Source organism: Cherax quadricarinatus, chromosome 27 (assembly GCF_038502225.1).
Source record: "Cherax quadricarinatus isolate ZL_2023a chromosome 27, ASM3850222v1, whole genome shotgun sequence".
In the NCBI taxonomy this organism is placed as follows: domain Eukaryota; kingdom Metazoa; phylum Arthropoda; class Malacostraca; order Decapoda; family Parastacidae; genus Cherax; species Cherax quadricarinatus.
In genome coordinates, this window is record NC_091318.1 from 17,942,200 (window position 1) to 17,955,209 (window position 13,010).

Consider the following 13,010-nt stretch of genomic DNA (forward strand, 5'->3'; position numbering starts at 1 on the left):
GTTCCTGTTACCTTCTCCACTTGTAACTCTACTATATAATCAAAACTCAGCACCACATGATCGCTAGCTCCAAGGGGCCTCTCGTAAGTGATGTCCTCAATGTCTGAACTGCTCAGGGTGAACACAAGATCCAGTCTTGCTGGCTCATCCTCCCCTCTCTCTCTGGTTGTGTCCCTGACAAGTTGATGCATGAGGTTTTCAAGTACCACATCCATCATCTTGGCTCTCCATGTTTCGGGACCCCCATGTGGCTCCAGGTTTTCCCAGTTGATCTCCCTGTGGTTGAAATCGCCCATTACCAGTAACTTTGCTCTGCTCGAGTGAGCTCTTCTTGCCACCTCAGCCAGTGTGTCCACCATCACCCTGTTGTTTTCTTTGTACTCCTCTCTTGGCCTCCTGCAGTTCTGTGGTGGGTTATACATCACTCCAATGACTACTTTATGTTCTCCGGACTGAATTGTACCTACAATGTGTGCTTATTGTGTTGTATACAACGAGTGTATATATGTACATTGCACCTTACTTTGGTCTCACAGGCCACATAAGTTATGTGAAAAAATAAAATAGTGAAAAAAACAACAAACCTTCAAATACTACAAGTAAACTAAAGTTTACGGGTGAGCGGCAGTCGCCGCTGTTGCCATACGCGGCTCATTTTCTGCAAACTTCATGCCTCTATATCTCGGTAAGTACTGATGGGAAAAATTTTTTGGGGGGACTAAAAGAATCAGAAAAATAATCTTAACATTTTCATAAGAAAAAAATAATTTTTTTTTTCGAATATTTTGCGACACCATTTTCAGGATTGGGCCCTTCGACAGTCAAAGGGTTAAATGATTTTTGTTGTATTTTTTACAATAGTCTGGAAGGTACACAGATGTTATGGATACAATGTTTATAACCCAGGATATTCCCACAAACCTAAATATATAACATAATTAACATAGGATTCAGGGAAACCAGTTAGCCAGACACAAGTCTTGGAGACATGAAGTACAGTGTGTGAACTCTGAAGGAAGGGTGGGGATATTTGCAGTTTTGAACTGTAGTACAGTGGACCCTCGCATAGCGCTATTAATCCGTTCCTGAATTAATTTTCCCCATAAGAAATAATGGAAATCAAATTAATCCGTGCAAGACACCCAAAAGTATGAAAAAAAATTTTTTTTACCACATGAAATATTAATTTTAATGCACACAAACTGAAGATATGCACAATTACATGACACTTACCTTTATTGAAGATCTGGTGAAGATTGATGGGATGGGAGGAGGGGAGTGTGTTGATGGTCTTAGCGTTTAGAAGGGGAATCCCCTTCCATTAGGACTTGAGGTGTCAAGTCCTTTTCCGGGGTTACTTCCCTTCTTCTTTTAATGCCACTAGGACCAGCTTGAGAGTCACTGGACCTCTGTCACACAACATATCTGTCCATAGAGGTCTGTACCTCTCGTTCCTTTATGACTTTCCTAAAGTGTTTCACAACATTGTCAGTGTAATAGTCACCAGCACAGCTTGCAATAGCTGTGTGAGGGTGATTTTCATCAAAAAAGGTTTGCACTTTAAGCCACATTGCACACATTTCCTTAATCTTTGAAGTAAGCAACTTCTTCAATTTCTCTATCCCCTCCTCCGAAGCAGTTTCCACAGGTGTGGCCTCTTACTGTTGAAGATGATCTAGCAGCTCATCAGTGGTTAGTTCTTCATTGTCCTCCTCCACCAACCCTTCCACATCCTCCCCACTAACCTCACCAATATGAGCACTAGTTCCAGGCATTTTTTCCTGTTCACCTGGGTGTTAGTCAACTGTTGTGGGTCGCATCCTGGGGGACAAGATTAACCCTTTGAGGGTCGACAGGCCCTCTCCGAAACTCGTTCTCAGGGTCGGCCAAATTTAAAAAAAAAAATATTATTTTCTCTTATGAAAAGATAGAGAATCTTTTCCCGATCATAAAGACACCAAAAGTTTGAAATTTGATGGAAAACTTACGGAATTATGCTCTCGCAAAGTTAGCGGTCTCGGCGATTTTTACGCATCGGCGATTTTGCCCACTTTGAGCCGCATTTTCGGCCAATTCCACAGTACTAGTCGACAAAAAACATGAATATTTCGCTAGAACTCCATTTTTTCTATCGAATGGGTGCAAGAAACCACCCATTTATGAAATTCAACTATCCAGTACAGTGGTCAGAATTTAGCAATTTTGCCAATTTCACACAAATTTCAAAAGATGCCAATTTCCGAATAGGGTCCAGAATAAACAAGAAAGACATTCCTGGCACTAAAATGACATTTCCTCTTGTCATTAGTCACGTCTCAAGGCCCCTCTTATATTCTTTTGCTATCCACTTTGAATTTTTATTCTCACAAAAAATATAAGATTTACTGTTATGCAGACTACTGCATTAGTGTAAAAAATGGTATAAATATTATTGGTGCACTTGTAAAAGAATATTAGACTCACCAGTTGACGTGTATTGCACGCTTGGCAAGATTTGTTTACTTTTGAAATTTGGTAAAAATCGAACATTTCTGCTACTTTGAGCTCAATTTCAAGGTACCTTTCATTGTAAAACCAGTCAAAATCATCTCAATTTCTGTAATATGTCTTCCATTCTATAAAATGAGACCAAGAAAACTAGAATACAACAATAAATACCATACGAAAATACAGTGCAAAATCGCTGTTTTATTCCAAAAAAATTGTCAAAATTTTTTTTTTCTCATTATGCACTGTGTGCTGCAGGATTTTTTTTAGACTGTGCACACTGACCACATAGACCCATTCTTTCATATGAAGGCCTACCAGCTTTCTCCCACTAGATTTGAGGGCGCTAGAATTTAGGCGTACTAGTATGTCAAAACCCCTGGGTCGTAAGCCGTACTAGTACGTCCTAAACCCTCAAAGGGTTAAGGACCCCAATGGAAATAAGTTAGACAGTCCTCGATGATGCACTGACTTCCTTGGGTTATCCTGGGTGGCTAACCCTCCGGGGTTAATCGTTTCTCAGTAATTGTTTCACGTTAAGCCACACCAACAACACTCTCTCCACATCTTCGAGTAATACAGCTGATTGTGGTGCAGCAACAACAACAGCTGACCATGGTGCAGCAGCAGCTGTGGTGCAGCAACAGCTGACCATGGTGCAGCAGCAGCTGTGGTGCAGCAACAGCTGACCATGGTGCAGCAGCAACTGTGGTGCAGTAACAGCTGACCATGGTGCAGCAGCAGCTGTGGTGCAGCAACAGCTGACCATGGTGCAGCAGCAGCTGTGGTGCAGCAACAACTGACCATGGTGCAGCAACAGCTGACCATGGTGCAGCAACAGCTGACCATGGTGCAGCAGCAGCTGTGGTGCAGCAACAGCTGACCATGGTGCAGCAACAGCTGACCATGGTGCAGCAGCAGCTGTGGTGTAGCAACAGCTGACCATGGTGCAGCAGCAGCTGTAGTGCAGCAACAGCTGACCATGGTGCAGCAACAGCTGACCATGGTGCAGCAGCAGCTGTGGTGCAGCAACAGCTGACCATGGTGCAGCAGCAGCTGTGGTGCAGCAACAGCTGACCATGGTGCAGCAGCAGCTGTGGTGCAGCAACAGCTGACCATGGTGCAGCAGCAGCTGTGGTGCAGCAACAGCTGACCATGGTGCAGCAGCAGCTGTGGTGCAGCAGCAGCTGTGGTGCAGCAACAGCTGTGGTGCAGCAACAGCTGACCATAGTGCAGCAGCAGCTGTGGTGCAGCAACAGCTGACCGTGGTGCAGCAGCAGCTGACTGTGGTACGATAGTATTTATCACCCTTTTTACCACAGGGTTGGCACTAGAAGCTTTCTTTGGGCCCATGGTGGCTTATTTAGCAGTTACAAGCTCTATAAATAATGGAATAATACAAAATGTATCGAATGTATGCATGCAACAGGCCACCCTGGCTTGTAAACAATGACGGCAAGGCAGGCGCTCAGGCTGGACGGACAGGTTCGGGACGAGTCATGTTCAAAAACAGCTGATGGTGGTGCAACAGCAGCTGACCGTGGTGCAGCAGCAGCTGACCGTGGTGCAGCAGCAGCTGACTGATCCAGCAACAGCGGACTGGTCCAGCAACAGCTGACTGATCCAGCAACAGCTGACTGGTCCAGCAACAGCTGATTGGTCCAGCAACAGCTGACTGGTCCAACAACAGCTGACTGGTCCAGCAACAGCTGATTGGTCCAGCAACAGCTGACTGGTCCAGCAACAGCTGATTGGTCCAGCAACAGCTGACTGGTCCAGCAACAGCTGACTGGTCCAGCAACAGCTGACTGATCCAGCAACAGCTGACTGATCCAGCAACAGCTGACTTATCCAGCAACAGCTGACTGATCCAACAACAGCTGAATGTGGTGCAGCAGCAGTTGACTGATCCAGCAACGGCTGACTGGTCCAGCAACAGCTGATCATGGTGCAGCAGCAGCTGACTGATCCAGCAACAGCTGACTGGTCCAGCAACAGCTGATCGTGGTGCAGCAACAGCTGATCGTGGTGCAGCAGCAGCTGACTGATCCAGCAACAGCTGACTGGTCCAGCAACAGCTGATCATGGTGCAGCAGCAGCTGACTGATCCAGCAACAGCTGACTGGTCCAGCAACAGCTGACTGATCCAGCAACAGCTGACTGGTCCAGCAACAGCTGATCATAGTGCAGCAGCAGCTGACTGATCCAGCAACAGCTGACTGGTCCAGCAACAGCTGACTGGTCCAGCAACAGCTGACTGGTCCAGCAACAGCTGATTGTGGTGCAGCAGCAGCTGACTGATCCAGCAACAGCTGACTGATCCAGCAACAGCTGATCGTGGTGCAGCAGCAGCTGACTGATCCAGCAACAGCTGACTGTGGTGCAGCAGCAGCTGACTGTGGTATGATAGTATTTCTCACCCTTTTTACCACAGGGTTAGCACTAGAAGCTTTCTTTGGGCCCATGGTCACTTATTTTGCAGATGAAATCACCAATAACGCTGTAATAATACGAAATGTTCTGATTGTATGCTTGGATGTTACCGCGGAGGCTGGCTTGTAAACAATGCCACCAACGGAACATGTGAGGCTGGCTCAGGCCGCACATTAGACGCCTCTCAGACGAATAGCGTTGAGCGAGTTTTTTAGCGGTATGCGAGGCAAAATTTTAGTGATAAAATGTATCGGTATTGAGCATACATACAGAGGTACAAAAAAATACAGGTAAGAGCAGCATGCCAAAGCCACTTATATGCATAGCATTATGGGCTGGCTTAAAATTCACTTAAGATTAACTAAGCAATGATGAAATCAGTGATAAAACATTATTGTAAACAGATAACTATAAAGCACAAATGAGTATTACAAAGACAGGTCATATGGTTGCATGCATTGCTGTACATTCAGTCGAATGGAGTATTCTGTTAGGTAGTGTATTTAAAAAATAATAAAGTTAGATTGGGTTTTAGGTTTAACATTTGTGTGATATAATTTTGAGAAACATTTAAGATGTACAATTTATAAGGTTCAGTTATTCAGTATTTATTTGGTTTTGGGTGAGTAAGTGATCTTTGATAAAAGGCTTGAATTTATAAACAGGTAGTGTTTCTTTTATATTTACAGGTAATGAATTCCAGATTTTAGGGCCTTTTATGTGCATTGAGTTTTTGCATAGCGTGAGATGGACACGAGGAACATCAAAGAGTGATCTGTGCCTTGTGTTATGGTCATGTGTTCTGTTGAGGTTGGCAAGGAGATGTTTGAGGGGAGGGTTAATATCAGAGTTAAGTGTTCTATGTACGTAATAGGTGCAGTAATAAGTATGGATGTTCTGTATGGTTTTGTATGGTTTAGTGTTTTGAATATTGGTGGAGTGTGCTGCCTGTAGTGAGAATTTGTTATTCTAACTGCAGCCTTTTGTTGGGTAATTAGTGGTCTGAGATGGTTAATTGTTGTTGAGCCCCATGCACAAATTCCATAGGTGAGATAGGGGTAAATAAGAGAGTGATATAGGGCCAGGAGGGCTGACTGTGGAGCATAGTACCGTATCTTCGATAGTATGCCTACAGTCTTGGAAATTTTCTTAGAAATTTGTTGTATATGTGTATGAAATTTGAGTCTATTATCAAGGTGGATTCCTAAGAATTTTCCCTCTGTTAGCTTTGTGATAGGTGATCCGTTTATCATTATGTTAAGAGGGACATCTGTAGCTCTGTTACCAAACTGAATGAAGTAGGTTTTGTCAATGTTTAGTGTAAGTTTGTTAGTCCTCATCCAGGTAGATATTTTCTGTAATTCGGTATTCACAGTATTGGCTAGCGTGACTGGGCTCGGGTGAGAGAAGACGTATGTAGTGTCATCTGCAAATAGTGTGGGTTTGAGTAATTGTGAAGCATTTGGTAGGTCATTTATGTATAGGAGAAAGAGAAGAGGGCCAAGGACACTTCCCTGTGGGACACCAACTGTAATTGGTTGTGCGGAAGAGCTTGCCCCATTTGTGTACACATATTGGCTTCTGTTGCTGAGGTATGACTTGAGGTAGTTGAGGGAGTGCCTTCTTATACCATAGTGTGACAATTTTATGTGGAGCAAGTCATGGTCAACTGTATCAAAAGCTTTACGTAAGTCAGTGAAGATCCCCAGTGGGACTTCTTTTTTCTCTATTGCAGTGTATATGTGTTCTAGCATGTGTATAATAGCATCATTAGTATTTTTATTAGGCCTGAATCCAAATTGGCAGGGGTTGAGAATGTTTTGGGAGATGAGGTAGGAGTAGATTCGTTTATGAATTAATTTTTCGAAGATTTTTGAGAGAGGGTGTAAATTGGATATTGGCCTATAGTTATTCAACTCTGGTCTCCTCCTTTATGGATCGAGGTGACCCTTGCTATTTTGAGAACTGTAGGGAAGGTGGAGGATTCAATGGATTTGTTAAAGAGTGTTGCAATGATTGGTGATAGCACTTGTGACACTTTTTTGTATATAAAGGGTGGTAAGGTATTTAAATCTCCTGCCTTGTTTTTTAGTGCGTTGATAATAAGGGAGACTTCGTATGGGTTAGTCGGAGCTAGGAACAGTGTGTTCGGGTAGTTGTCAGTGAGGTAGTCATTTGGTGGGGTATCTGAGCTTGGGATTTTATTGGCAAGGTTTTGTCCTATAGTGGAGAAGAAATCATTGAGTCTGTTTGCTGTTTCTGTTGGTGGGAGTTGGGGTTCATCTGATGTTGCTAATTTTATTTCGCTATTTCGTGATATCTTTTTTGTTCCCAGAATTTCTGATAGGGTTTTCCAGGTCTTTTTTTATATCACCTCGTAAGTTGGATAATCTGTTCTCATAATACAATTTTTTTGCCCTTCTTATCAGGCTGGTTAGGATTGACGAGTTACGTTTTGTTTGGTCTCTGGTTATGTGACCCATTCTGTACTGTTTTTCATATCGGTGTTTTGTATTTATGGATTTGAGAATGCTGGGTGTTAGCCAGGGACTGTTCAGTCTCTTAGCTGTCATCTGTTTAGTTTTTTTAGGGCAGTGCTTGTTATAGAGGTATTGGGTCTTTTTTAGAAAATTACTAATACATTCGTCAATATCTGTATAGATTTCTAGCTCAGTGTGCCAGTCAATGTTTGTTACTGCTGTTGTGAAGTTATTAATTGCTGCCTCATTGTGAAGTCTGAAGGTGACTTTAGTAGTGTCTTGGGGTAATTTACCAAGAGTTGTTATGAGGAAAGTAGGGTAGTGGTCTGTGGTATTATCTGTAATTATGCCTGATTTTAAAGGGGATATGGTGTTGGTCCAGATGTGGTCAAGTAGGGAAACACTAGTCTCCGTAACTCTTGTAGGTTTTGTTACTGTTGGTAGCAACATGCAGTTACTCATTGTGTTTGTGAATTCAGTAATGTGTGGGCCCTGGTCTTGCAAGAGATTTATATTGAAGTCACCTGAGAGTAGTAAGTGATCTTTGTTCATGCGTGCATCAGTTATCATACTTCCTAGGTTTTGACTAAATTGGCTAATGTTTGACTGTGGAACTCTGTAGATGTTTATCAATGTGAGAGGTTTTTGTAGGTATTTGGATTTGAATTTAGCTATTATATATTCCCCATGTTCATCCCTTGTGCAAGTATTAGTGATACATTCTAGTTGGTCTGAGTAGTATATAGCTGTGCCACCCCCTTGTTGATCTGTCCTATAGTTGTGTATGGCTGTGTAACCAGGAATGGCATGCGGATTTAACATTATGTCATGCCAACGGTATGCGAGGGTCCACTGTATATTGGCACCCCTCCGACCAGACAGTGATGGAGTGGGTGATAGTGAAATTGTTTCTTCTTTTTTGAGCCACTCTGCCTTAGTGGGAAACTGCTGGTGTGTTAATAAAAAAATACTAGAATTTTTTTTTTTTCAACAAGTTGGCCATCTCCCACCGAGGCAGGGTGACCCAAAAAAGAAAGAAAAATCCCCAAAAAGAAAATACTTTCATCATCATTCAACACTTTCACCACACTCACACATTATCACTGTTTTTGCAGAGGTACTCAGAATATAACAGTTCAGAAGCATATACATATAAAGATACACAACATATCCCTCCAAACTGCCAATATCCCAAACCCCTCCTTTCAAGTGCAGGCATTGTACTTCCCATTTCCAGGACTCAAGACCGACTATATGAAAATAACCGGTTTCCCTGAATCCCTTCGCTAAATATTACCCTGCTCACAATCCAACAGATCGTCAGGTCCCAAGTACCATTCGTCTCCATTCACTCCTATCTAACACGCTCACGCACGCTTGCTGGAAGTCCAAGCCCCTCGCCCACAAAACCTCCTTTACCCCCCTCTCCAACCCTTTCGAGGACGACCCCTACCCCTCCTTCCTTCCCCTACAGATTTATATGCTTTCCATGTCATTCTACTTTGATCCATTCTCTCTAAATGACCAAACCACCTCAACAACCCCTCTTCTGCCCTCTGACTAATACTTTTATTAACTCCACACCTTTTCCTAATTTCCACACTGAATTTTCTGCATAATATTTACACCACACATTGCCCTTAAACAGGACATCTCCACTGCCTCCAACCGTCTCCTCGCTGCTGCATTTACCACCCAAGCTTCACACCCAAATAAGAGTGTTGGTACTACTATACTTTCATACATTCCCTTCTTTGTCTCCATAGATAATGTTTTTTGACTCCACATATACCTCAACGCACCACTCACCTTTTTTCCCTCATCAATTCTATGATTAACCTCATCCTTCATAAATCCATCCGCCGACACGTCAACTCCCAAGTATCTGAAAACATTCACTTCTTCCATACTCCTCCCCAATTTGATATCCAATTTTTCTTTATCTAAATCATTTGATACCCTCATCACCTTACTCTTTTCTATGTTCACTTGCAACTTTCTACCTTTACACACATTCCCAAACTCATCCACTAACCTTCGCAATTTTTCTTTAGAATCTCCCATAAGCACAGTATCATCAGCAAAAAGTAACTGTGTCAATTCCCATTCTGAATTTGATTCCCCAAAATTTAATCCCACCCCTCTCCCGAACACCCTAGCATTTACTTCCTTTACAACCCCATCTATAAATATAATAAACAACCATGGTGACATTACACATCCCTGTCTAAGACCTACTTTTACCGGGAAGTAGTCTCCCTCTCTTCTACACACCCTAACCTGAGCCTCACTATCCTCATAAAAACTCTTTACAGCATTTAATAACTTACCACCTATTCCATATACTTGCAACATCTGCCACATTGCTCCTATATCCACTCTATCATATGCCTTTTCTAAATCCATAAATGCAATGAAAACTTCCCTACCTTTATCTAAATACTGTTCACATATATGCTTCAATGTAAACACTTGATCTACACATCCCCTACCCACTCTGAAACCTCCTTGCTCATCCACAATCCTACATTCTGTCTTTCCTCTAATTCTTTCAATTATAACCCTACCGTACACTTTTCCTGGTATACTCAGTAAACTTATTCCTCTATAATTTTTACAATCTCTTTTGTCCCCTTTCCCTTTATATAAAGGGACTATACATGCTCTCTGCCAATCCCTAGGTACCTTCCCCTCTTTCATACATTTATTAAACAAAAGTACCAACCACTCCAACACTATATCCCCCCCTGCTTTTAACATTTCTGTCATGATCCCATCAGTTCCAGCTGCTTTACCCCCTTTCATTCTACGTAATGCCTCACGTATCTCCACCACACTTACATTCTGCTCTTCTTCACTCCTAAAAGATGGTATACCTCCCTGACCAGTGCATGAAATTACCGCCTCTCTTTCTTCCTTAACGTTTAAAAGTTCCTCAAAATATTCTCGCCATCTACCTAATACCTCCATCTCCCCATCTACTAGCTCCCCTACTCTGTTTTTAACTGGCAAATCCATACTTTCCCTAGGCTTTCTTAACTTGTTTAACTCACTCCAAAATTTTTTCTTATTTTCATTAAAATTTCTTGACAGTGCCTCTCCCACTCTATCATCTGCTCTCCTTTTGCACTCTCTCACCACTCCCTTCACCTTTCTTTTACTCTCCATGTACTCTGCTCTTCTTATAACACTTCTGCTTTGTAAAAACCTCTCATAAGCTACCTTTTTCTCTTTTATCACACCCTTTACTTCATCACTCCACCAATCACTCCTCTTTCCTCCTGCCCCCACCCTCCTATAACCACAAACTTCTGCCCCACATTCTAATACTGCATTTTTAAAACTATTCCAGCCCTCTTCAACCCCCCCCCACTACTCATCTTTGCACTAGCCCACCTTTCTGCCAATAGTCGCTTATATCTCACCCAAACTTCCTCCTCCCTTAGTTTATACACTTTCACCTCCCTCTTACTTGTTGCCACCTTCCTCTTTTCTTATCTACCTCTTACTCTAACTGTAGCTACAACTAAATAATGATCCGATATATAAGTTGCCTCTCTATAAACATGTACATCCTGGAGCCTACCCATCACCCTTTTATCCACCAATACATTATCTAATAAACTACTTTCATTACATGCTACATCATACCTTGTATATTTATTTATCCTCTTTTTCATAAAATGTGAATTACTTATTACCAAATCTCTTTCTACACATAGCTCAATTAAAGGCTCCCCATTTACATTTACCCCTGGCACCCCAAATTTACCTACTACTCCCTCCATAACATTTTTACCCACTTTAGCATTGAAATCCCCAACCACCATTACTCTCACACTTGATTCAAAACTCCCCATGCATTCACTCAACATTTCCCAAAATCTCTCTCTCTCCTCTACACTTCTCTCTTCTCCAGATAACACAATATAATAAACAGTATGACATATTTCCATGTTTTTTTATTACAAACTGTTTTCAGGAACATAACCATGTTATCTGATGGCCGACCATACTACTTGAGACCTTCACCATCACTAGTATTTTTTTTTGGTGCCAAGGGTAATATCCAGAGACAAGATGGTGTGATAAAATGATAAATAAATGTAGAGGATAAACACAGGAGCATATGGTACTGGACACGTAGATGGTTGTTTACACCTGGGGTTCACAAATGCTCAGTCAGATTCACTGAGGGAAAGTCTTGGAATAACATTTTAATAGCGATATATGTTACAAAAACGATATATGTATATTTAACACTCTGTATTCACTTTTATCATGGATGCAAGAATTCCAAGCATACAGTGTACTGAAAAAAATATAGCATAATTGCCAGGCCATATTAATGAATTTCAGATGTTGAGTGGTATCCCTGAAGTAGACTTAGGTCTTGAGGCCAAGATACGCAATATTGAAGCCACGGAAGAAGCCAAGCAGAAGCTGTTGCGAGAAAGCATGATGAAGAAAGAAAGACCTTCAGAGTTTGTACCAAAAAATATGGCTGTCAACTTTGTGCAGCACAACAGATGTAAGTTTTTCATTTTAGCCTGTATATGTTTAAGGAGTATTTGTCTCGTATATCACTGGCTGTTGGAGTGTGAGCAGGGTAATATTTAGTGAAGGAATTCGTGGAAACTGGTTATTTTTATATAGCTAGACTTGAGTACTGGAAATGGGAAGTACAGTGCTTGCACTTTAAAGGAGGGATTTGGGATATTGGCAGTTTGGATGGGTATGTTATATTATTATTTTTATTATCACACCGGCCGATTCCCACCAAGGCAGGGTGGCCCGAAAAAGAAAAACTTTCACCATCATTCACTCCATCACTGTCTTGCCAGAAGGGTGCTTTACACTACAGTTTTTAAACTGCAACATTAACACCCCTCCTTCAGAGTGCAGGCACTGTACTTCCCATCTCCAGGACTCAAGTCCGGCCTGCCGGTTTCCCTGAATCCCTTCATAAATGTTACTTTGCTCACACTCCAACAGCACGTCAAGTATTAAAAACCATTTGTCTCCATTCACTCCTATCAAACACGCTCACGCATGCCTGCTGGAAGTCCAAGCCCCTCGCACACAAAACCTCCTTTACCCCCTCCCTCCAACCCTTCCTAGGCCGACCCCTACCCCGCCTTCCTTCCACTACAGACTGATACACTCTTGAAGTCATTCTGTTTCGCTCCATTCTCTCTACATGTCCGAACCACCTCAACAACCCTTCCTCAGCCCTCTGGACAACAGTTTTGGTAATCCCGCACCTCCTCCTAACTTCCAAACTACGAATTCTCTGCATTATATTCACACCACACATTGCCCTCAGACATGACATCTCCACTGCCTCCAGCCTTCTCCTCGCTGCAACATTCATCACCCACGCTTCACACCCATATAAGAGCGTTGGTAAAACTATACTCTCATACATTCCCCTCTTTGCCTCCAAGGACAAAGTTCTTTGTCTCCACAAACTCCTAAGTGCACCACTCACTCTTTTTCCCTCATCAATTCTATGATTCACCTCATCTTTCATAGACCCATCCGCTGACACGTCCGCTCCCAAATATCTGAATACGTTCACCTCCTCCATACTCTCTCCCTCCAATCTGA

The 13,010-nt window shown here is 42.4% G+C and overlaps 1 protein-coding gene across 2 annotated transcripts in view; it reads left to right on the forward strand.

The window, feature by feature from the left end:
* Positions 1-13,010, forward strand: part of LOC128691206 (splicing factor C9orf78 homolog) — a 76,160-nt gene that overhangs the window by 36,002 nt on the left and 27,148 nt on the right. For both annotated transcript variants that reach the window (XM_053780067.2, XM_053780066.2), the window contains exon 5: positions 11,760-11,931. In XM_053780067.2, coding sequence (XP_053636042.1) covers positions 11,760-11,931 — 172 coding nt within the window. The remainder of the gene's footprint in view (positions 1-11,759; positions 11,932-13,010) is intronic.